Genomic DNA, 25,084 nt, shown 5'->3' with positions numbered 1-25,084 from the left:
GGTTGTAAACCCCAGTCATGAAATTTGACCTAAGCACAGTTATTCTGTAGTGTTTACTTATCTCTCTTCAATGCTCTAAGTGCATTTTTTTTCTGCTGCTCCATTCCTCTGTTATCAGAAGAGCTCTCCAACACATGAGATATCAGCAGCTGAAAATTTGTGTTGGGGAGGGAACTTAGAGGAAAATAAGCAGAGAGCTTGTCTATTAAGACTACAGCTCTGCATTTTCCGTCATTCTTCTGTCTATGTGGAGTGGGGGTGTGTGCCTTTCCGTCAATCAGCTCTCACACAGTATAAACTCAGTCTACACCAACTGAGAGGAAACCAACAAAAGAGGAAACAAGATGTTTGACATGATCTGCACTTTTTAAAGAATGTAGAAAGGGAAAGACAGCAGATATACATGTAAAACTTATGTAGAAGGATTTGTTTCATCTCTGTGTATCATCTGAGGCTATTCACTTCACTGGGTATAGGTTTACAACCACTTAGGGGCTAAATACAAAACAACATAAAAATAAGAATGCTTAATTATGTTTTCTTCTTAGAGGTACCAAGAAACGATACCTGTCCTGAATTACCAGAAATTCCTAATGGCTGGAAAACAACATCTCAGTCTGAGCTTGTCCATGGCACAGTCGTGACCTACCAGTGCTATCCAGGATATGAGGTTGTTGGAGCAGAGCTTCTCATGTGTCAATGGGACCTCACGTGGAGTGGAGATCTGCCCTCGTGTGAAAGGGGTAAGAGGTAACACTGATAAATAGATTACTGCCTGAACACACGATCAGTATGTATTCATGGGCCAGCAGGTTATTACTAAAGGCCCATTAAGGGACCCCCATGCCATTTTTTTTTTATTTTGGTGCAGGGTTTTCCTTAATATTCATACCAGACTTTAAGGGCCTGGTATGGATTTTAGGGGGGCCACCATGCCATTTTTTTTTTTTTTGGCGCAGGGTTCTCCTTAATATTCATACCAGACCTGAAGGGCCTGGTAATGGACTGGGGGGGAACTCACAGTGTTTTATTCAATGATTTGTATCTATATTGCCAGGATCCGACAGTAAGTGAGCAGTTTTAAGTTACATTTTTTACTTTAGAAATTTAATTTTGCTGCTCTCATTCATTACACTATGTATGGCCGCTACGTAAGCAGCCTTACATAGTGTGGGGTGTGGACTTAGCCTCCTAATCCATGATTGGCCAAAGGCACGCTGTGATTGGCCAAAGCATGCAGGTCGGGTGCATGCTTTGGCCAATCATAGGACACCAATGCACTGTGATCTCAATATGGGGCGTTTCACGGGACTCAAATTTGCCGCGAACACCCCATAATGTTCGGTATTTGCCGAACAGGCGAATACCTGATTTTGGAGTTGAACTTACATTGGACTCGAACATCGGGCTCATCCCTATTCTTAAGGAGAGGGACTCGCCTTCTTGAGGAGGGGGACTCTACACACATAGGATGTATAACTGAGGGTTACAGTAATCACTATTGTGATTGCCTTCTATTAACTACAGGCTGGACTAAGATTACTAATGGATTCCGTGATTACTGAAGGGCTTGTCTGCACTCCCTAAAGCCCGACACACCTGGTCACAGTTAAACATTCCTAAACTGTCAATAATAAAGTGCTATAAAAAATGTGAAAAAATCCACAAAAAAACAAACATGTTTTGTATCATAATAAGATGCTTTGTCAGGAGTGCAATAAATGTGAGGTGAAGCACATGGTAAAATGATGCATATAATGCCATTTGTTCCCCTATTTACAATATATGCGAAAAACTGATGACGTCACATTATAACTGATCCCCATTTAACACATATTGGGGGTAGCTTCCTCTCTCCACATTGTACTTGAGTAGAGAGCTTATTGTTAAGTGGTCTCCTGATGAGAGGCCCTTACGCTATAGGTATAGATATGAAAACGCCCAACGATTTTAACAATATTATAAAATAACTATTAATTTTGATTCAAATGGGCACTATAAGTAAGCATAAGAATAGTTCTTACTGTAAATATTCTTTCGAAACGATGTTTCTTCATAACAGCCAGAGCCATCTCAACTGTGGTCTTCCACATCTGAATAGTTATTTATTTCCACCCGTAATAGCGAATCAGTGCTTGCTTACTCCAGAAACGATGTAATGCAGGAGGTAATTAGGAGGAAGCATCGCGGGATGTCTGGGCTGTTGTCAACAACAGAAAATGACGCAGCCCCGACATAGACACAGCAATTTTCCGGCAGGGTCTCGGCTTGCCGGAAAGATGCGCGGGCGATGTCATCACAAACGAATATAGCGAAAACTCACAAGACAAACAGGTAAAGACAAAATTAGTAATGGCAAATTATTTTAAACACTGCAATTGATAATTCTAAAGAAAGTCATAAGAATGGGTATACAAATACTTTAAGCTGAACGTAAAAAAAACTGATTCCTCCATCCACACAAATGGTTTGGATGGAAGAATGGCCCCCCCCCCCTCCCCACCGGGACATTATATTCTGACAGTGACTCCCACAGCTGTCAGATTACAGCGATCAACATCTGCAGCTGAATGGCTGCAACCACTGATTGATCTGTTCTAGCATGTCCCTTTGATAGAAGTCGATCAAACAATTGACTTCTGTCAGGCATAGATGGCCACAAACTGATTGAAATTCATGCCAGTCCTTGCTGAATTATGATCAGAGTATGGCCAGATTTAGTTACTAAATGGGTTGAGACTCTGCACTCAATACTCAATTTTTTTTTTTTCCTTTGCATATGATTTGGTTTTTAAAGTGAACACAAGTTCACTTCATTTCTGAACATTCACTGTGCTATGTACCGGTAAATAGTGTCTACTCTTTTAGTAAACCAGCTCCATGGTGCTTGGTATCTGCACTCTTTTAGCTGGATTCAGGTATGGCGGCTTAATTTTGAGGCGGCGTATCGCATATACGATACGCCGCCGTAAGTCAGAGAGGCAAGTGCTGTATTCACAAAGCACTTGCCTCCTAAGTTACGGAGGCGTAGCGTAAATGGGCCGGCGTAAGCGCGCCTAATTCAAATGATGAACAGGGGGGCGTGTTTTATGTTAATGACTAGTGACCCGACGTGATTGACATGCGCCGTTCGTGGACATATCCCAGTGTGCATTGCTCCAAAGTACGCCGCAAGGACGTATTGGTTTCGACGTGAACGTAAATTACGTCCAGCCCCATTCACGGACGACTTACGCAAACGACGTAAAATTTTCACATTTCGACGCGGGAACGACGGCCATACTTAACATTGGCTAGGCCAGCTATTTGTTCGACTAACTTTACGGCAGAAAAAGCATTACGTAAACAACGTAAAAAAATGCGCCGGGCGCACGTACGTAGGTTTCTGAATCTGCGTATCTAGCTCATTTTCATATTCTACGACAAACTCAACTAAAGCGCCACCTAGCGGCCAGCGTAAATATGCACCCTAAGATATGACGGCGTAGGAGACTTATGCCGCTCGTATCTTAGCCTAATTTAAGCGTATCTGGTTTCCAGAATACGCTTAAATTTACGACGGCGTAGATTCAGAGTTACGACGACGTATCTACTGATACGCCGGCGTAACTGTCTCTGAATCCAGCTAATTATCTAAAGCTTTTTGCAGATCTATTTAGGCATGCAGTGGAAGTGTGAAAGACTGACGGATTGATATCTTAGTCAGTGTGATTCATTTCCTCCTGTCACAGCACCTGACTCAGACAATTATACAGCTTTGAATTGATACTGATTGAAAACATATTTTGATTTAAATCTAGTTTAACATGATTACTAATAGGGAGCCACCTACTATGGGAAAGTGGCAGCCAATGTAAGATTATACACCATTTCAGAAGATATAATGGCTTCCAGTGTTGTGTATCCACCAGGACAAATGGAAGGTCAAGTTTACATTATTTGCTGAGAAATAATTTACTTTATATGACAATCGTGGAACGGTAGGAAGAGTTAAAATCATCTTTATTGAACACATCTGTAGATGAAAAAGGCCTGAATGAAGTTAGGATGAAAGAGAAATCTACCGGCTAATTAGGCTGCCTGAGAGCTTTAATTGGTCTCATCTAAGTGAAAATATGCTTTCCACCCACCTAACCCTCTGCTATACTCCTTACTCCTCCCCACTCAACAGCTCCGGCTTACTGATTCATTTCTGTAGCAGAAAATTGCATCAAAGTGCTGTTGGTCTCTGGTCTGGTGGAGCTAAAATGACAACAGTTTTTTTATTATCAAACCACTTATGGAGGTTAGATGAAGATCATAACACTATTTTAGTAGATTAAATTACCCATCCTGTGTTGCAGTTTTACATTATTTACCTTCTGCATTGTAAGTTAAAAAAAATCACATTATCTTTTGTGTTCTCCTAACTTTAAAGGGGACCTCTTACCTAAACAAGACTAACAACGGAACTGTTAACCTCCAACCTGTAATCTAAAATCATTATTTTTTTTTTTATTATTGTGGGAGGGTTTAAAGGGGAAGGGGTAATAAATGTATAGCGTATAGATGAAGGAATAGGATGTTTTTAATATGTGATTGTAACCATCTATGTTTATATAATAAAATAAAAGGCAAATATAAAAAAAAAATCATTAGGTGTAAACAAACATAAAAACTCATTAGTAAAACCCAATTAAAAATATGTTTTCTATACTTGACATCCAGCCTTCTTACCTAGGCACCAATGGTGTCACTAAAGCCTAATACACACAAGGAGAATGTTGGGGGGCATCAGAAATCGACATTCGGCCCTTGTTTCTACAATAGGAGAGGTAACTGTCAGCGCAGATACAAAGTACATGTATGGGTAGGAGTATGGTGATTAGTCCATTGGAAAAAGTAGTAACAGGCAGTTCAATGGTTAAAAATGCAGGTGATGTGGCTGTTCAATGGCGGCTGCTGTCCTCAGAGAGCTGACTCTGTGGTAAACAAAAGAGGGGTAGAGAAAGGAAGCGCCACCTAAGTGCAGTATTAAAGAGGTTCTTTTAATGACACATTGTACAAAACAGACTTACAAGAAGGTAAGGAAAGAAGGCTCATCTGCAATTTCCTGTAGTCCTCGTCCCGGATCCATGGGCTGCTTTAGAAGTGAAGAAAGCAGAATGTGTGGAGTCTTCAGGCCTGTCCTGTGGCCATCAGGATGAAGCCTGTTCCAGCCTCACAGGTCACGTGACAGGTCACGTGATAACTTCCAAGGAACACTTCCGGGAGGAGAGTCAGACAGGGAGAACAAAGGCTGATTGGGCTACTCGCTCGGAGCCACTGCTCCTTCTATTGGCCTCTGTGAGGCTGGAACAGGCTTCATCCTGATGGCCACAGGACAGGCCTGAAGACTCCACACATTCTGCTTTCTTCACTTCTAAAGCAGCCCATGGATCCGGGGCGAGGACTACAGGATGTTACAGATGAGCCTTCTTTCCTTACCTTCTTGTAAGTGTGTTTTGTACAATGTGTCATTAAAAGAACCTCTTTAATACTGCACTTAGGTGGCGCTTCCTTTCTCTACGGTCCTTGTTTGTACAACAGTCGGTCCAACCAAAGCCAGCCGACTCCTGTCAAAGGGTCATGACTGAAACAGGTCTGCCGACCGGCTCCTGATCAGCGCTCTCAGACACAACAGCGCTGACCCGAGTGTTCTGACCGGGGGCAGCCCCCGTGTCAGAACAAAATAGCAGAGCAGGTGAGCTCACTGTACTAGCATTGGATTGTTAGTACAGACGCTCCGACCTGAGCCGTCAGTTTTTTTTTCGTTCAACCCAACTTAACTTTTCTAATGATACATTTGGGAAGTAATAGGAAATACTCTCCAATGGACACAGACAGCAGAAGAAACAATTGATAGGGATGTAAACCTTCCTTTACTTTATTCAAAAGCTTTAGATACACTTCAACTTCTCCCTGTATTATAAAGGTGGTCAATGCCAAAGATGAGACAAGGCTGTTATCATCGGTTTCACATGCAATACATTAATTGCCAACAGAACTCATGTACCATTAGATTCCCCTGCTGAAATTTGATATATACAGCATGCACTCCACATGGGCTCTATATAAAATGGTGGTTATGCAGCAGATGGGTTTCATATAGTTAATTTATATTACTTGCGAGAGCACCATAGACACACCGGGGGCCGTCAACCAACAAATCCTGTGCTCAACTGCTTTGTAGAAAATCAGACCATCAAAGTCCTTATTGGATACATTTTAATGTTTGTGCCTATGGAGACTGGAGGGAAAGACTTTAGGTGGCAGATTGTGACAAGCGGTGATGATCAGCCAGCACATTTTTTCTTAGCTCACTTTTTGCCCCATTCAGATTTATAAATCAAGAAAGCCCTACAGATATTACCAAGGTTCTCATTTGATGATCAACAGTTTGATCATCCAAAGATTTTCGAATGCACTACAGTATAAAACTGAAAATGGGGGTGCGTATACACCAATGGCCAATAGGAGAGAAGAAGATTTCACCTTTCTTAGCTTATTAAGTAAATCATGGGAAAAAAGTATGTGTGAGTGTGTACACTTTTAAGGTAGGGGGCATGAGCATTGGGCAGACAATAGCTTTGTCTTCACTACTACAAAACTGGAGGTGAAGATCAAACCCCAAAGGGTATCTAGATTTTTTAATATCTGGAAATCAGGGGTTCCTAACCTTTTACCTAGAACCTACCCCCAATGTATTGCACATCTGCCCCCATACCGCTTTCAGCAAATTGTCAAAATCATCAGTACCCATCCTGTTAGGTAGCAGTATGACTTTTAAATATGACAGGATTTCGGATTTTCTTCACAAAGGGATGACAAGAAATATAATAGATGAAAAAAAAGTAAAAAATTATTTTATCATATTTATATAAAAAAACTCCAAAACACAAGCTAGCTACAACTAGTGAGATTTTGATGTTTTTTTTTTGTCCAATCAAAGCAAGAGAATTGAGGCCTACTTACTGACAGTATTACTCAAAGTCATCTGCCACATTTGGGTTGGATTTCTAAGGGCAAATAGGCTGTTCACTTTGCAAGAGAAGTTCCATTTTGCAAGGGAATTTTTCCCGCAGCTTAGTGAATGAGGTGACATTTCACTTTGCAAAGAATACCCAATCACGTGCAAGATAAATGAAAAACAAGACAGTTTTGGCTTGCACATGATCGGACAATGAAAGTCAGAAGAGCTTAACCTCATTCGTTAAGCTCTGGGACAACTTCTAGTAAAAAACAAATTTGCCTTTAATAAATCAGCCGCATCATGTTGATTTCTCAGTTTTTATTTCAGGCTCAGTAATTCAGAGAATCCTTTTTCAACTTTTTTTATTTTTAGTTATTCAGTCCCCTATCCCTATAATTTGGTTCCCATACCTCCAAGGCATATGGATGCTCCTGACTAGGAACCCCGCCTTAAAGACTAGGAGCCCTGTACACGTGATCAGAATAGCGTACAAAAAATGGTGGTGTTCGAGAAAGTGGTGTTTTATTTGTATTTGGTAGTTTACCTGTTATTTTAATCTGTGTTATTTATTCTATGTCTGTGGTTCTCAACCTTTCTAGTGCCGTGACCCCTTGTTAAAATTTCCCAAGTTGTGGGGACTCGTAGCAGTAAAATAACGTTTGTAGCGTGGGTTGTCAGCACCCAGGGCAAGACAAGTAATGTGCGCCCCTAACCCACGGACATTTAGCGCTTCCTGAGTCCCTTCCACTCACACAGTATTAAAACCCTTATGGTACATTTTAGGATGTACCACTCTTTCACTTTGTTCTCCTTTCTTTCCCTTTTATCTCTCTCCATCCTAGTTTCTTGTTTTTTCCCCCATCCCTCTCTCTAGCCATCCGTCTAGGGTAGACTTGATCCGCAACTTCATCTCTATGTACAGCTCCCACGATCTGTTTTGTTCTATTGTTTCTTGAACCATATTTTATCTTTTTGTAAATCGAAATAACATTTCTTACTTTTGATAAAAATATGTCTGGTTTCTATTTTGGCACCGCGATAATCCCCTATCCTCCCAATCCCTCTATTTAATCAATCATCCGATAATCTCATCCTGTGTGCTAGGCTTTAGGCTGGCCACACATTAAACAGTATTCCTTCCAACCAACCTGCCCATTCACATTTCGATTCGTCTATGGCCGGCTTTACTGATCATCCATTTTACTTTTTTCTTGTTTTTGGCCTGTTTCTCTCATCATTTTGCAATGTATATATAAATTCCAATAAAAAAATAGTGCTACTAACGCCCTTCCTTCAATATAGCACCGCTCAGCGCTTAGGCACGTATATTCAAGATGATCAGCGACAGATTAATAGACATGCATGAGTTGCAGCAGCTGCTAAAAGTATATAACAATGATCATAAAAACAGTAAAAATAAAACAATTAAAACTTAAAAAGTCCCAAAGTTCTATGTAGAACTGTAGCAGCGCTACTTTCAAACCAACGTTTGAAATTCTTCTATAGATCAAGTGAACCTATAGGCATACGATGGTAGTGCAGATGGATCACACACAAACTAGTCCTTAAATAAGTGCTCCTTTCACCAAGGGGGGGCGTTCACCACGTGGGGGGATGTTTACTCCCCTGTTGGGGATGCACTCACCACAAGATTGAAATAAAAGGGCCTGGATTGTATATCTGTGTATATCCCGGAAGATGCACTCTCCACCAGCAGGTATGTTAAGTTCAAAACCGCATACATATAATGGAAAAAGACTCATATAGTGTAATACAGTTTAAAATATTAAGCCCCAAACATCCCCTTTATATATTGTGCGTACCTCAATGTAAAAGTATTCAAGCATAAAAACGTAATCGGTACTGTGCCTGTAAGCCTCTCCCTGTGAGCCTGTGAAGATGCAGATGTCTGCCAAAAATCTCCTGTTCCTGCTCCTGGGGGCTGTACAGCGTCTCTGGTCAGGGGATAAGCGTCACCCCTGACGCGTTTCGTCATTGGTTAGACTTCAACAGAGGGCGTGACTGAGCTTCAGTTGAGGTGGGTCTCACACCCTACCCATATGTCAATGACTATGAATAACTAACAATGCGGACAAAGGGGTTTAATTGGGTTTTCAATTGAAGAGGCCGAGGGAAAGCAAGAGGTGGAAACAATAGAGGAAATCATGGATATTCTTATTCTTAAGGCCACTTGTCCTTTTTTCTTAAATCACTCACCAGATTATGAATTTAGACAAGAGAAGATATATTTTTACCCAATACCCAGACTTGCTATTCAGTGTACGATCCATTGTTTGCAATATATTGTTAATTCTATATAGATAGAACATTCTCTTTTGCATACAGAATGCCGTGTCTGCAGTATATGCTACAATTGTCTAAAACACATTTAGCCAATACTGGTCTGCAGACTATGAGTGATTTTGGCCAATCACTGAGTCTACACAGGACGCAATTGCATTTCCGCCCATATCGGATCATTTCTGGGCCAGTGCGCATGCACGTGATGCAGCGCACATGTGACCGGATTGACCCAATGGGCGGAGACCTTGTGCTCCAAGACACGTCCGCGACGCAGGGCTGCCTCGGTTCCCTGAGTCTAACTATTAGGACGTACAGCGGGCATGGTGACGGCGGCGAGATCACTACCGCCCATGCCCTGACTTGGCTCTCAGGTTCGACAACATGCATGTGACCTGAATCAACCAATGAACGCGCAATAGGCACGCGGCATTGCTGTATTTATATAGGTCAGGGATAAGCTCAGTCACGCCCTCTGTTGAAGTCTAGCCAATGACGAAACGCGTCAGGGGTGACGCTTATCCCCTGACCAGAGACGCTGTACAGCCCCCAGGAGCAGGAACAGGAGATTTTTGGCAGACATCTGCATCTTCACAGGCTCACAGGGAGAGGCTTACAGGCACAGTACCGATTACGTTTTTCTGCTTGAATACTTTTACATTGTGGTATGCACAATATATAAAGGGGATGTTTGGGGCTTCATAAATGATTTTAAACTGTATTACACTATATGAGTCTTTTTCCATTATATGTATGCGGTTTTGAACTTAACATACCTGCTGGTGGAGAGTGCATCTTCCGGGATATACACAGACATATAATCCAGGCCCTTTTATTTCAATCTTGTGGTGAGTGCATCCCCAACAGGGAAGTAAACATCCCCCCACGTGGTAAACGCCCCCCTTTGGTGAAAGGAGCACTTATTTAAGGACTAGTTTGTGTGTGATCCATCTGCACTATCATCGTATGCCTATAGGTTCACCTTATCTATAGAAGAATTTCAAACGTTGGTTTGAAAGTAGCGCTGCTACAGTTCTACATAGAACTTTGGGACTTTTTAAGTTTTAATTGTTTTATTTTTACTGTTTTTATGATCATATATATAAATTCCCCTTGTGCTTTAAAACAACTTCTGTATTCAAGCAAGATAGAATCATTTTTAATCACTGTTTCAAGGTTTAAATTTGGAATATAAATGTGCATATTTTACAACCAGCTAATCCATATAAAAATGTAGAAATTCATACAATTATCTTCCTCAAAAATCTCTGTTCAGTTATTGTGAACTAGTCTGCATTCGCTTGTGAGAAAAAAAAAAATATATATATATTTTTTTCCATATTTTTTAACTGGCCTTTGTGAAATTCATTATCTTATTAGATAATTATTGTCGGTTCCAACTCTTTGGCTAATGACAACATCATAATTAGTTTGTAAAAAGAACAAAAGAGAGAAGATAGGTGGAAGAGATTGATAATTAGCGCCTCCACACAAATGACATCACTAAAAACCTTTCAAAGCATTTGGTAACTATGGAGACAAGGTTGGGGGTGTCCTTGGCGACAAAATCTAGCATAACAAAAGTATTGTAGATTGCGTTTAAAACAAATGAATTTTGTTATGACATGTTGTTGCTTTGTTCAAATGTTCATGTTGTGCTACTGTATAAACTTTAAAGGCTTCAGCAGTGTTTTATCACTTTAAAGAGAAACTCCAAGCAGATATACAAGGCCACCATGTAATCCAGTTATACATTTCTTGAAACAACATAAATGTTCTTAATTCAACTAGTATAAGGCTGGATTCATACCTTTGCGTCTTTGCTTGATGTGTTTTCCATTAAAATCAATTGATACATTTCAAAACGCGTGAACACATGAGTTAGGACGTGCATCAAGACACATGCCAATGCATCATTACACACATGAACACATCATAGTCTTTTTGCTATGTCTTTACATTTATTAAAAGTGTATTGCAATGGTATTTGCTTTTCCTCTGATACCCTGCACAACCTGCATAGGACTGGAGGTGGGAAGGCTATCCGTGTAAGCCATTGCTGTAAATCTAAACCTGGGAGATTCTGACAAAAGGAGAGCGCCGAATGAGCCGAGTGATGACTTAAAGGGGTTGTAAAGGTAAATGTTTTTTTACCTTAATGCATCCTATGAAAAAACATCCGACAGCACCGGGGACGAGCCCCCGTTTTACTCCCCTCACCCCTCGACAGTCCCGCGCTCGTCCCCATCATCCTCTTCGGTTCCCAGCCTGGCCGTTGATTGGCTAGGTTGGACGGATTGATAGCAGCGCAGCTATTGGCTGGCGCTGCTGTTAATCACATCCAATGACGCGGCGCGCCGAGGGGCGGGGCTGAGTGATGCAGTCGGCGGGGCAGAGTATGCCCGCCACTGTATCACGGGAGCGCGCCCGCAAGAGCTTTCCACCATGCGAGTTTGCTCGCATGAAGGTGGACAGCTCTTGCGGAGGGGGAGCCATGATAGCTGCCGAGAGACCCCAGAAGACGTGGATCTGGGCCTCTGCGTGCAAAACGAGCCACACAGTTGGAAGCAAGTATAACATGTTTGTTATTTATAAAAAACATTTTTTTAATTTAGTGTCGCTTTAATCAGTTTGGTGATGGTTAATTGTCTGAAAATCAGGTTGTGGTTCGTCAATGACCATTGATCAAACTATATTGTCTAACTACAGTGGACAAAAGAAAGTCCACAGATTTAATTTAGATATTTAGAGTTTGTAAGATTTAAAGCGGAGGTCCAGCTGGGAATTTTTATTTTTTTAAAGTCAGCAGCTACAAACACTGTAGCTGCTGACTTTTATTAAGCACACTTATCTGTCCAGGGTGCCCACGATGTCGGCCGCCCGAGTCTGATCCATCCTTCGGATCGTGTGCCGGTGCCGCCATCCTCACTAAGGGAAACGGGCAGTGAAACCTTACGGCTTCACTGCCCGTTTTCTACTGTGCATGTGCGACAGTTCTGAGAAGACAGCACGCCCAATTTCCCAGGAGGCAACGCGAGGAGGAGAAGAGAGAAGATCACAGCGGAATAGGAAGTGGCAGATTAGGACAAGAGCCATTTCTGGTAAGTATTAAAAAAAAAAAAAATTCAAATTTTTTGGAGCCTTTTTGGCAATTTTTTATTTTTTTTTAGGGTGGACCTCCGCTTTAAGAATAGTAAGATAGAAAGATTATAAGGTTGGAGGAAGTAACAACTCTTTTAGCAGATATTGTTTAGCTGTTTGCCTGAAATTCAACTTTAGTAGTGAGATGGGAAATTTTGACAGTCTAAAATGTAACCTTGGCTTTTCTATAGAATTGCAAATACTGGTTTTGAAGTTCACCTTTATTTCTGACCAGTGCTCTATATTCTTCATTTTATTTTACATGTAGAGTGTGTTCTTTTTTTTTTTTTAACAATTGTAATTAGATACTTTATTTCCCTTCGATGGAAAGTTTTTAGTATATATACACTGTGTTTCCCTGAAAATAAGCCCGGGTCTTATATTAATTTTGGCAACAAAAAACACAGTAGGGCTTATTTTCAGGGTAGGTCTTACCATGTAATGTGCTGTCTTCTCTCCCGCCTCTCTCTCCCTGCCTGACAGGAATCCCCAGTCTGAACCGAGTTAAAATGCTTGTTAGATCCTAAAATCCACTCTATTACAGTAGTATATGATGTACAATGTGTTTGTTTCTGTAACATAATTGTGCCAAATATCTTCGTTATAGCGCCACTCTGCGCTTCTGTGACCCACTGGAGCTCTCTTCCCCGCAATTATATTACCAAAACACACACATTGTACATTATATACTACTGTAATAGAGTGTATTATAGGATTTTACAATCAATTTAAAACTAGGGCTTATTTTTGGGGTAGGGCTTATTTTCCAGCCCTCCTGGAAAATAGCGCTAGGTCTTATTTTCAGGGTAGGTCTTATTTTCTAGGAAACACGTGTGTGTGTGTGTGTGTGTATATATATACACACTAAATTTCCAAAAGTATGGGGACGTCTGCCTTTACACGTATATGAACCCTAATGGCATCCCAGTAGTTTTAGTCCGTAGGGTTCAATATTGAGTTGGCCCACCCTGTGTAGCTCTAACAGCTTCAACTCCTCTGGGATGGCTTTCCACAAGGTTTAGGAGTGTGTCTATGGAAATGTTTGACCATTCTTCCATGAGCGCATTTGTGAGGTCAGGCACTGATGTTGTAGAGAAGTCCTGGCTCGCAGTCTCCACTCCAATTCATCCCAAAGACGTTCTATTGGGTTAAGGTCAGGAATCTGTGCAGGCCAGATTCCTACCCCAAACTCGCTCATTCATGTCTTTATGGATCTTGCTTTGTGCACTGGTTCAAATCATTTAGTGAAGGGGGGATTTGGGTGTGAGGTTGTTTTTCTGGGCTTGGCCCCTTTGTTCCAGTGAAGGGAACTCTGAAGGCATTAGCATACCAAGACATTTTGGACAATTTAATGCTCCCAACTTTGTGGGAACAGCTTGGGGATGGTCCCTTACTGTTCCAACATGACAGCGCACCAGTGCACAAACAAGGTCCATGAAGACATGGATAAGTGAGTTTGGGGTGGAGGAACTTGATTGGCATCACAATACTTTTGGTTATACAGTATATACAATTCAACACTAAAACCGGCTTTCTGTATTTTTTCTCAATGTGGCCACAAAACTTGAGCCTTTGGCAGCTTAAAAGGTCAAAGGTGCACACTATGCAATACATTATATGCTGTGGACCACTGGGTTCTGTTATATTGTTTAGACAACTGCAATCCTTGCATTATGAGGAACATTACATACCTTTTTTCTCAAACACTGAGAGGAACTTCTGGCCTACATATCCCAAGATCCTTATAGATTATATTTCTCTGCTACATATAAAGCAGTAACTCATTTTTAGTTTTAAATTCAACAGCAATGCAAGTTAAGTTTCCAGTGAGCAAATGGTAGGCCCTCTAAATATCTTGGGTATCACAAACTCTGTCTGATCTTGTGTAACTCTCAGTGGAACATACCTATTTCCATGCTTTTCTGTCTACTCATATGTTATGCGATTTAAAATTAGATGGTCGTGCACGAGCATGTGCCCATTTGCCGACACACTTTAGAGATTCAACCCCATAATGTCCATTTGTTGAGCAAAATTTCCAGAACTGCATAACATAAATCTTTAGATACCTCAAAGAGAACATTTGGGCAACAGTTAGTTCTGATCAGAACAACAATTTTTTGTCACACTGTCAAGCCTCGTACACACGACCGGTTTTCCCAGCAGGAAAACTGCCAGGAGAGCTTCTGGTCGGGAAAACCGGACATGTGTATGCTTCCTCGCAGTTTCCCCATCAGGAAAACAGCCGGGAATCCTGGCGGGAGAATAGAGAACCTGCTCTCTATTTTCCCGTCGGATTCCCAGCGTTTTTTTTCCCGCTAGATCTACTACTTACCTATGGGAAACACTGCGATGCAGTGCCGATGGAGCATACACACGATCAGGATTCCCGGCCAAAGCTCCATGGCAGTTTTCCTGACGGGTTCTCGGCTTTCCCCTCAGTTTTCTCGGCAGACTTCTTTCCGCCGGAAAAACCGAGCGTGAGTACAGGGCTTTAGAAATTTATTCTAGAACACTTTCCATCCTGCTCCTTCGAGTTTTCACATGATTTGGGTCCTTTAATTAACTTTAATTAGATTTTGACTAATGTTGATTTTTCCAAACTTATGATTAGAAAATCCAACAAACGTTCTTAAACTGAAAGATTTCAAAGTTCTACTCAGTAGTGTATTTACGTTTTGTGCTGCCCTAGGACTAACTAAACTCGTGCACCCCTAATTTAAATATGACCCACCCCTTCCTGTCAGGGCCACACCCATTGCTGTTTGAGACCCGCCACCTTTTTGAGTGGGGACACTAGTTCTGGGGGCCTGGGGGGCAATGGATTCCCTTAATTTCCTCTTACTTCCTGTTTGGCTATAGGGCAGGAAGTGAAGGGAAATCTCTACAATGGAACAGGAATGGTAAAAAATAAACTGACAGGGGCTATATCCCTCCCTTACTCTATCCAAAATGAAAAAAAGTGTTGCCTATAGTTGTACTTTAAGCACAAATTTCTGATAATTTTGTAGAGAGGACTACGAACATATAACCATGCCAATGGTGCAGCAGAAAACATAAAGCATAGTGAGGAAGGTTTGTGGTCCAGGATGATAGGACAGTCAAAATTAGAAGCGGCACCGCTAAAGTTGCGGAATGCCGGCCGTCCACATAACGGAAGCAATGCAGCCGCTTTATAGGGGCGCTAGACTAATTTGCCTCTCAGCCCAGTCTAAAACAATCTGGCAGGGACTCTTTCTGTGCAAAGTGCTGCCCTAGGCCTGGGCTTTGTCGGCCTAGGCCAAGATACAGCATTGGTTCTACTAGTGTTTGGCAGCTTTACACTTAGGTATTAAGAGGTGTACCTTTAAAAGCATCTCAAGCTCAGTCTGTAGTCCAGCCTTTGTAGTATTGCGCACCCTCTTGCCAGCTTATAACGTATAGTACACAATCTCTAGGATCTGCTAGGTATTGTCACCTTGTCATTATGCTGTAGTCAAATCAGCTCCATATTGTGTGAATTCTCTTGTGCATGCTGAGCCACAGACCCCTGCACATGCCTATTTATGAAAATCTAGAGATGCTGATTGATCCAAATCAGTGTATCTGTTGAAGTTAAAAGAGGGCTTAATTACCTTCAATGTAGATTTCCTTCCCTTCAATTCACCTGCTTGTACCCTTTCATCACTGTGAAGTTCCTATGTGTTTTGCTTTCATCTCTCTTCAGTTTCTCAGTATTATCACTCTCTTGTCATCAGATCGTCTTAGCAGGGTTGTCGGAATGGTTAGTTTTCAGTCAATTATTATTCTGTGCATGTACCTCCAGAAATGTAACATTAATGCATAGATACCAATCTTTGTTTCGTTTGAAACATTTTTTATTTATTAGGATGTCTGAGCTACATTTGGATAGATTTGGCTTTTTTGTACGTTATATTTGGCAATCATGCATCTAAGTGGCACTGCGAATATATTACAATAAACTGTTATTTTATTCACAGTCTAGAAATTTGTTTTATATGAAGAACAGAGGAGAGCGCAGCAATAACACTGGAAAGGGCAATAGGCAGGCAGTGTACCTTGGAGACTGGGATTACATCCAAGGGGCCACAGGGCAGATAATGGCGTTCACATTTAAAGCAGAAATCTAGGAAAATATAAAGAAAATATAAAGAACACACTCTAGTCTAGTTATGCATCTGCTCAAAAAACATTAAATTGTATTTAAGGGGAATACATACTCGTTTTGGACATGTATATATTTGTACATTTTTAATTAAAGCAGAGTTCCGGCCGAAATATGACTTTTAAGATAAGAATACCCCTAGAATAATTATGACTCGTGCAATGTAACAAAGGTATGCTGTAAACTATGCCCAGTTTTCTATTTGTACAGCATTGTTTTCCTACTTTGTGATGTTCCTGCACAGCGTAGCTATGTCAAGTGTGGCCATCTGAAGCCACAGTGTTCTTCTTCCTGGATTCCGTGCATGCTGGCTACTCAGCATGCACCTGCCGATCTTGCGCATGTGCAGTGTTTTGCAATCATGGTCAGCCATGCCAAACTGACCAAGATTTTCCATAGATGCCAATGTTAAATGTTACAGGAGCAGTGCCATGCCAAGCTGAGCAAGAATTTCCATAGACGCTATTGTTAAATGTTACGGGAGCAGTGCCATGCCAAGCTGACCAAGAATTTTCCTAGAGCCAATGTTAAATGTTACGAGAGCAGTGCCATGCCAAGCTGACCAAGAATTTCCCTAGACCCAATGTTAAATGTTACGAGAGCAGTGCCATTCCAAGCTGACCAAGAATTTCCATAGACACCAATGTTAAATGTTACGAGAGCAGTGACATTCCAAGCTGACCAAGATCTCCCAGGAGCCAATGCAAAATCGCAAATGACGTATGGCACCACGGCCTCTAGGGGAGGAAGTGAAATTAGATATAGGCATAAATCAGGTAAGCAAACAGAAAAAATAAATTGTCAATTAATTTTAAGGATACACATTAGTACTGCATGGTGAGGAATAGAAAATGTGGGTGTAACTCCACTTTAAAGCCTCCTCCCTCCCAGACCGTTAACCCATACTTTATTTTTAACTCACCTAAGTCCCCCATCCAGGTCCCTCGTCGGCGCTGTTTCTAGGGGCCAGACAGTCCCCTACTGGCCCTTTGCAATGACATCACTCCTCTTCTCGATTCTGAGATTAACAACTATTGTGAAGTGTCCAAGTAACCGTCTGCTGGAATGTCGATCAGGGATTTTTTTGTTTTAAAGTAATTATAAAACATGGCCCATTAATATTTAGCATTTTCATATCCAGCCAGCAGGTGGAGCTCTGAATTTCTTTTCAGATATCCTATTGTTAGAAAATCCTTATCGTCCTTATCTGCTTTAACCACTTCAGCCCTGGAAAAATTGACCCCCTTCCTGACTGGGCACTGCGCCGATTTAACTGACAATTGCGTGGTCGTGCAACGCTGTACCCAAACAAAATGTATGTCTTTTTTTTCCCACAAATAACACTTTCGTTTGGTGGTATTTGATCACCTCTGTGTTTTTTTTTTTTTTTGCGCTATAATCGAAATAAGCCGACAATTTTGAAAAAACATTTTTTTCCTTTTTGCTATAATAAAAAACCCAAAATAAAAAATAAAATAACATTTCTTCCTCAGTTTAGGCCGATATATATTCATCTACATATTTTGGTAATTTTTTTTGCAATAAGCGTATATTGATATGGTTTGTGCAAAAGTTATAGCATCTACAAAATAGGGGATAGATTTATGGCATTTTTATTATTTTCTTTTTTTATTACTAGTAATGGCGGCGATCTGCGATTTTTAGTGGGACTGCGACATTGCGGCAGACAGATTGGACACTTTTTTGGGACCATTGACGTTTATACAGCGATCAGAGCTAAAAATAGCCACTGATTACTGTTTACTGTGGACATGTTTATCATATGTTATGTTTATCATAATATGAGGTGATCCACGGATCATTGTATATTACCAGGATGTGTTATGTGGGGGAGGGGTGGATTTCTCACATTTTATACTGGGGATCACCTCATATATGATAAACATAACATAACATATGATAAACATGTCCAAGCTAGATATGTAAATAACCTGTCACTCAAAGCAAGGAGAGAGGAATGGACTTTGTATTTAGATTTTAGGTTTTATCTGGTAGTATGTTAATTTTCACTGAACAATAAAAGAGGATTGCTCAGAGCTGGATTAACTCTGTGTGGCAAGACTGGGCACAGATGATAGGAAATCTTATACTCTACATCAGTGGTCTCCAAACTGTGGCCCGGGGGCCAGATGTGGCCCTTTGCTTGCTTTTATCCGGCCCTTGGGGCCATAATTGCTCCCCACTGACACCAATGAAGGGACACAATTCCTCACACTAATACCAATGCTGGAGCACAATTTTTCCCAATGGTGCCAACAATGGGGGCCAATGATGGGGCACTTCTCTTCTCAATGGGACCAACAATTTCTCCCAATGACACCAATGAAGGGGCGCAATTCCTCCCACTAATACCAATGCTGGGACACAATTTTTCCCAATGATACCAACAATGGGGCCCTGTTCCTCTCAATGGGACCAACAATGGGGCCCAATGACAACAATGGGGTACAATTTCCCCCATTGACACCAATGATGAGGCACAATTGCTTACACCGAAACAAATGATGGGGCACTATTTTTTTCTTCACTGACCTCAGGACCTTCTCTACTCCCAATTTCCACAGTCCGGCCCACCTAAAGTCTGAAAGAGGGTAAGCTGGCCCTTTGTTTAGAAAGTTTGGAGACCCCTGCTCTACATTGTGACATAAAAAAAAATGTTTGGGTTTACATTCACTTTAATATAGACAGGGACTTTCAGCCTGAAATAGCTGTTATTGGAATATACTAATTCATTCAGCCAAATAGGGAGATTACTGTAAGTGATTTAATATTATAATACCTATCTTGGAGCAGATTCTGAAAAACAATCCAGCAAATTTGGCATTTGCTGGGGAGGGCTGCTGTGTCATATAGTATAGCCAACATTTTTGTGTTTGTCCCTATTTATTGTGAGCTGAACACAAAGATCTACGACTCTTTCTATTTACACAAAAGGCCTATTTTTCTCAAATATTGTTCACAAATCCGTCTAAATCTGTGTTAGTGAGCACTTTTCCTTTGCCGAGATAATCCATTCACCTCACAGGTGTGGCATATCCAGATGTTGATTAGACAGCATGATTATTGCACGTGTGCCCTAGGCTGGTATGATTGAAGTGCCTACAAAGTCTCACAATAGGCGAATTTCTATTTCTATATTTAGGGGTGTGGCACATTATGGAGTTAATCACCAATACCCCTATACTATTACAATTACAAGGAGTGGAAAGATTGAAGAGTGAGCGACACCTGGTGGTTTTTCTACACTACTACACATGTTTGATTTGACCCAATAGTGCAGGGATATGCAATTAGCGGACCTCCAGCTGTTTCAAAACTCCAATCATGCCTCTGCCTCTGGATGTCATGCTTGTGGCTGTCAGAGTCTTGCTATGCCTCATGGAAATTGTAGTTCTGCAACAGCTGGAGGTTCGCTAATTGCATATCCCTGCAATAGTGCATAAGGGTTTAAATTTCTGGTGAGCACTTAAAAAAAAAATTGAGAACATCCCAAGCGTTGTTTTGCATAGATTTGTATTACGATTGATTGAGAGAAGACTTTAAAGAGTAGGTAAACTTCCATAGCTGACTTTTACCTATAGGTAAGTCTGTAATAAGGCTTACCTAAAGGTAGTGTAAATAACTCCTACATACATTGTTTAGGAGATATATACATTACATGCAGCCAGTGACATCACTGGTGCATGCATTTTGAAGGAACAGCCACCCATGCCGTTCCTTTCAAGCCCTGTGCCGTTAACAGAGGCTCCCGCACAAATGATTTGCTTTGTTCAATTTGCGTTTCAAAGGTTTACAACCATTTTAATCCCCGTTTCCTGTTGCATATCCACCATTTGGGCTCACCACCGGAAGAGAGCCATCTTTTGCTTTAGTGGGTCTGTACTAGGACAAGCCCATCAAGTGATATTGATGTGTTTCCTCCGATAGTAGACTTGTTCAAGACATACTGAGTTGCTAGCACAATTCCTTAGCCACTTGCTTACTGGGCACATAAACCCCCTTCGTGCCCAGGCGAAATTTCAGCTTCCGGCACTGCGTCGCTTTAACTGACATTTGCGCGGTCGTGCGACGTGGCTCCCAAACAAAATTGACGTCCTTTTTTCCCCACAAATAGAGCTTTATTTTGGTGGTATTTGATCACCTCTGCGTTTTTTTTTTTTTGCGCTATAAACAAAAAAAGAGCGACAATTAAAAATATATATATATATTTTTTACTTGTTGCTATAATAAATATCTATTTTTTTTTCTCAGTTAAGGCCGATACGTATTCTTCGACTTATTTTTGTAAAAAAATAAATAAAATCTCAATAAGCGACTGGTTTGCGCAAAAGTTATAGCACCTACAAAATGGGGAACAGAATTATGATTTTTTTTTATTATTTTTTTTTTTTTACTAGTAATGGCGGCGATCTGCGATTTTTATTGAGACTGTGATATTGCGGCGGACAAATCGGACACTTTTGACACAAATTTGGGACCATTCACATTTATACAGCGATCAGTGCTATAAAAATGCACTAATTACTGTATAAATGTGACTGGCCGGGAAGGGGTTAACACTAGGGGGCGAGGAAGGGGTTAAATGTGTATCCTGGGTGTGTTCTCTAACTGTGTGGGGGGAGGGGGGGGGGCTGGGGGAGGTGACAGATGCTGTGTCCCTATGCACAAGGGACACAGATCGGTCTCCTCTCCTCTGACAGCACAGGGAGCTCTGTGTTTACACACAGAGCTCCACGTCCCTGCTGTGTGCCCGCCGATCACGTATACCCGGCGGACATCGCGGCCGCCAGGTACAAGCATCGGCTCTTCAGCAATGCGCCGGGACAGTGTTTACCCGCTGCGTGCCCCCCCAGTGGCGCGCGCGGGTAATGCACTTTAAATGACATCCAAAGACGTCCACTTGCCACTTGAGAGCCGCGCTGTGGACGACTTTTGTCTATAGCGCGGGTCTCAAGTGGTTAATAAACAAATGAAGGGTGCTTCTGGATAGCGACATCTGTCCAGAGAAGGTGTCCCCAAACAGGGCAGGTAAGGATCTGGCTGGTGGACGTCTGTTTTGAACACTAAGGCCCCGTACACACGAGGGGAAATGTACGATGAAAACGGTCCGCGGACCGTTTTCATCGGACATGTCCGCTCGGAGATTTCTGTTTGATGGTTGTACACACCATCAAACAGAAATCTGCGCGGACAGGATACGTGGTGACGTGGCCGCGCCGTCGCCGCGACGATGACGTGGTGACGTGCGCGACCCTGGAAGGTCAATGCTTCCACGCATGCGTGGATTCACTTTGACGCATGCGAGGGCTTTCGGCCGAGCGGACATGTCCGGTGAGTCGTACAGACGACCGAACATGTCCGACGGACATGCTAAGCATGCTAAGAAACATTTGTCCGCTGGAAACCTGTCCGATCTGCCGGAAAATTGTCCGGTCGGCCGTACACACGACCGAACATGTCCGCTGAAACTGGTCCGGCGGACATGCTAAGCATGCTAAGAAACATTTGTCCGCTGGAAACCTGTCCGATCCGCCGGAAAATTGTCCGGTCGGCCGTACACACGACCGAACATGTCCGCGGAAACTGGTCCGCCGGACCAGTTTCAGCGGACATGTTCGGTCGTGTGTACGAGGCCTAAGGCAGAACTTCAAGAGGAAAGCAACGACTAAAAAAACAAAACAAAAAGGAAGGCAAAGGTACTAAAAAGTGGTGGTAAAAAAGCTCATCATATGGAGGAGTCCAGTGCTCTATGCTGGTCCACAAAAGCACGGCAGTTCCTCGACAGTCTAACAAGGAACTCGACGAGCAAAACGATGTGTTTCGCCCGTCGAGATCCTCGGTCGTGTGTACGAGGCCTAATAGATAAACATTTTTACCGCAGCCAGCAGCTATGTATTATATACCAGGGCGGTTTAAGCTGTTTATCAGGCCAGCATTGCATAGAACCAGGAGAAATCCCAGCTCCAGAGGACCCTATGCATGCTGAAGAACTATCACAAATGCTCAGCTTTTCTTTATCTAAGGCCGACGGGCTTGTATGGGAATAGCAATAATACAAATAGTTTCGAGATGAATTTGGAGACATGAAAAGAAAACATAAAATAATAGAAGACAGAATCAGTAGGACTAGTATGCATTTGTAGTAAATCATATTTTTATTTTTTTTCGATATTTGTTTCTTTAGTGGAGAAAATAACCTTCAGAAGAAAAGAAAGCATTCACAAGCAATTCTAAAAAATACATAGTTTTAAAAAAAAATGCATCAAATAGCCAGGTGCAGGATTATGTTTGAACACAGGAAATAAAAGCAGTGGGTTTATCTCAAATTATTGCTGATATTTCTACATCTAGATAAAGCTTTCTGGCTGCAAAAATCCACACTTATACAATACAAATTGTCCAGAGACAGTTATTTTCCATGGGAAAAACATTACAATGCAACATACCGTAGTAATGCAGACCATCCACAGAGGGATTCTATCAAGCAGTGAAAGAGTGGTATCTCTTGTGATAACATGGTAGAATATGCATGAAATCTGAACTTCAGCCTTCCTGTACTGAATTTCCATAGGCTAGGTTCACACTGTAGTGGTTCCGGGAATGCATGTAAATCGCATGCGTTCCCCAGCCCACAAGCAAAATGCGCTGCTCTTTAGCAGATTCGTGGGCGTAACAGTATTTCATAATAACACCACCATGCATCATAAAATGCAGCTCAATTTCGGGTGCATGAAGCTGCAGGGTACCGCAGAGCCATGTGGTTCCATACGGCTGCTTTTTTAGAAGAGGATCGAGGGATTTTTTCTACGCATATTCTGCAGGTACACCAGCCTATTCCAATGAGCCCAGATGGACTTCCTACAGTGTAAACCTAGCCTTACCCTGATTTCATTGCACATTAGGCTACTTTCACATTGCCAGTGCAGTACTGTCGTTCGACCACTAGCGGGCCGCTTTTAACCCCTGCTACCGGCCAAAAAAAGGTTAAAACTGCTGGCAAAATCTTGAAGCACTTCAGTCTAAAAAAATTTAATGTTACTTACCAATGGGAAAACCGAGGCTGGAATGATGCTTCAACTACCTGGATGAAATTAACTTCACATCAGAGCAGAGCCAGGACAAGGGGTGGGAAGGAGGGACAGGTGCCATGGGCGCAGAGTTCATATGTGAGGAAGGGGGCTGAACACTAATACACCTTGCAGAGTGGCCCCATTCATTTGAACGGGTCACATTCAGCAGATAGTGCCCACCCAATAAGACTGGTGGGATAGTCCCTGTCGCAGCCGCAAGGCAGAGTATTACGGCTGTAGCATATGTATACTTCAGTCCGCTGCCTTTTCAGGTAAAGGGGAAGCAGTTGGGGGGGGCAGTAAAAACATGGCTCAACCATGGGGTTGTATCGCCTCTCAAGTGTGAACAAACCCTAGCATACATACTTCCCTTGCCACCTCATCAAATCTCACTATATTCACCACATATACTTCCCCAATTGCCCTAATCCCTTCCCAATGACAGACATCCCTCCATAACCGCCTTTTCCCAGTTCTTTGTATTTTCCACAATACCGCTGACACACATCCCTCCCTGTTGCCCCAGCATCCTCCTGCTGACAGACATCCCTCCTTGGCTGCCTCACCACCCCCATTACGTCATTCCCCATTGATGATCATTCCTCTCCAGTTGCTTTACTTCCCCTTGACTGCTCACATTCACCCCACTTTGGGGTAAAGGGATGTGATGTAAAAAAAAGAATTGCCGGCAATGAAAAATAGGAAAAGAAAAAACAAAATTTTTTTACTGGTAAACACCAAATCTCAGAAAGAGGCTCGGGATTGTAGTGGTTAAATAACTAAGGGGCGGGCCACCTGATGATGCCAGTTGGTGGCGTCACAAGGGGGCAGTGCTACACAAACTCATCGGTTGTTAAGGATGCAGTGGCTGCCCGCTCCATGCTCCCGCCAAAAATGTTTAAGTCAGCAGCTACAAATGGACTGTCAGCCTAGGACAGGAAGCATGCTACTGGCAAAACGATCAGGTGAAGAAAAAAGTGTAAAATAATAAAATGAATGCAGCCACCATATCTGAGGACTATTAAGTTGCACAGTAATGCCTTTTTTAATTGAAGAGCAAACTTAACTGCACACTTATTTTATAACCAGGCCATGCAATGAAGTGACTCAAAGCAGTGACACTAAATGGATAAACATACTTCAGATAGTTTGGGCCTTTGTGGGAGGACTATTTCTACTATCAGTTTAACTTTGCTTTGTAACTAGTGTGAAAATACCAGCAATAGAGGGCCCTATGCTAGGGTGACCAGACATCCCCAGTTTCAGGGGACAGTCCCCTGATTGAGGACACTGTCCCTGGACCAAGTCTGTCCCTGGTTTTGTGCCCAGATTGGATTTAATAGGGGGCAGGGGCAATTTCAAAGACAATCAGTGCAGAATTAAAATAAACAAATT

General features: G+C 42.0%; 1 protein-coding gene across 1 annotated transcript in view; it reads left to right on the top strand.

The window, feature by feature from the left end:
• SEZ6 (seizure related 6 homolog) overlaps positions 1-25,084 on the top strand; it is an 878,191-nt gene that overhangs the window by 791,870 nt on the left and 61,237 nt on the right. The window contains exon 12 of the mRNA XM_040338538.1: positions 549-743. Within this exon, the coding sequence (XP_040194472.1) occupies positions 549-743 (195 nt within the window). The remainder of the gene's footprint in view (positions 1-548; positions 744-25,084) is intronic.

The sequence above is a fragment of the Rana temporaria genome, chromosome 2 (assembly GCF_905171775.1).
Source record: "Rana temporaria chromosome 2, aRanTem1.1, whole genome shotgun sequence".
NCBI lineage: Eukaryota > Metazoa > Chordata > Amphibia > Anura > Ranidae > Rana > Rana temporaria.
Note: the sequence above shows the minus strand (reverse complement) of the source record. Positions and strands in the feature narration are given on the sequence as shown.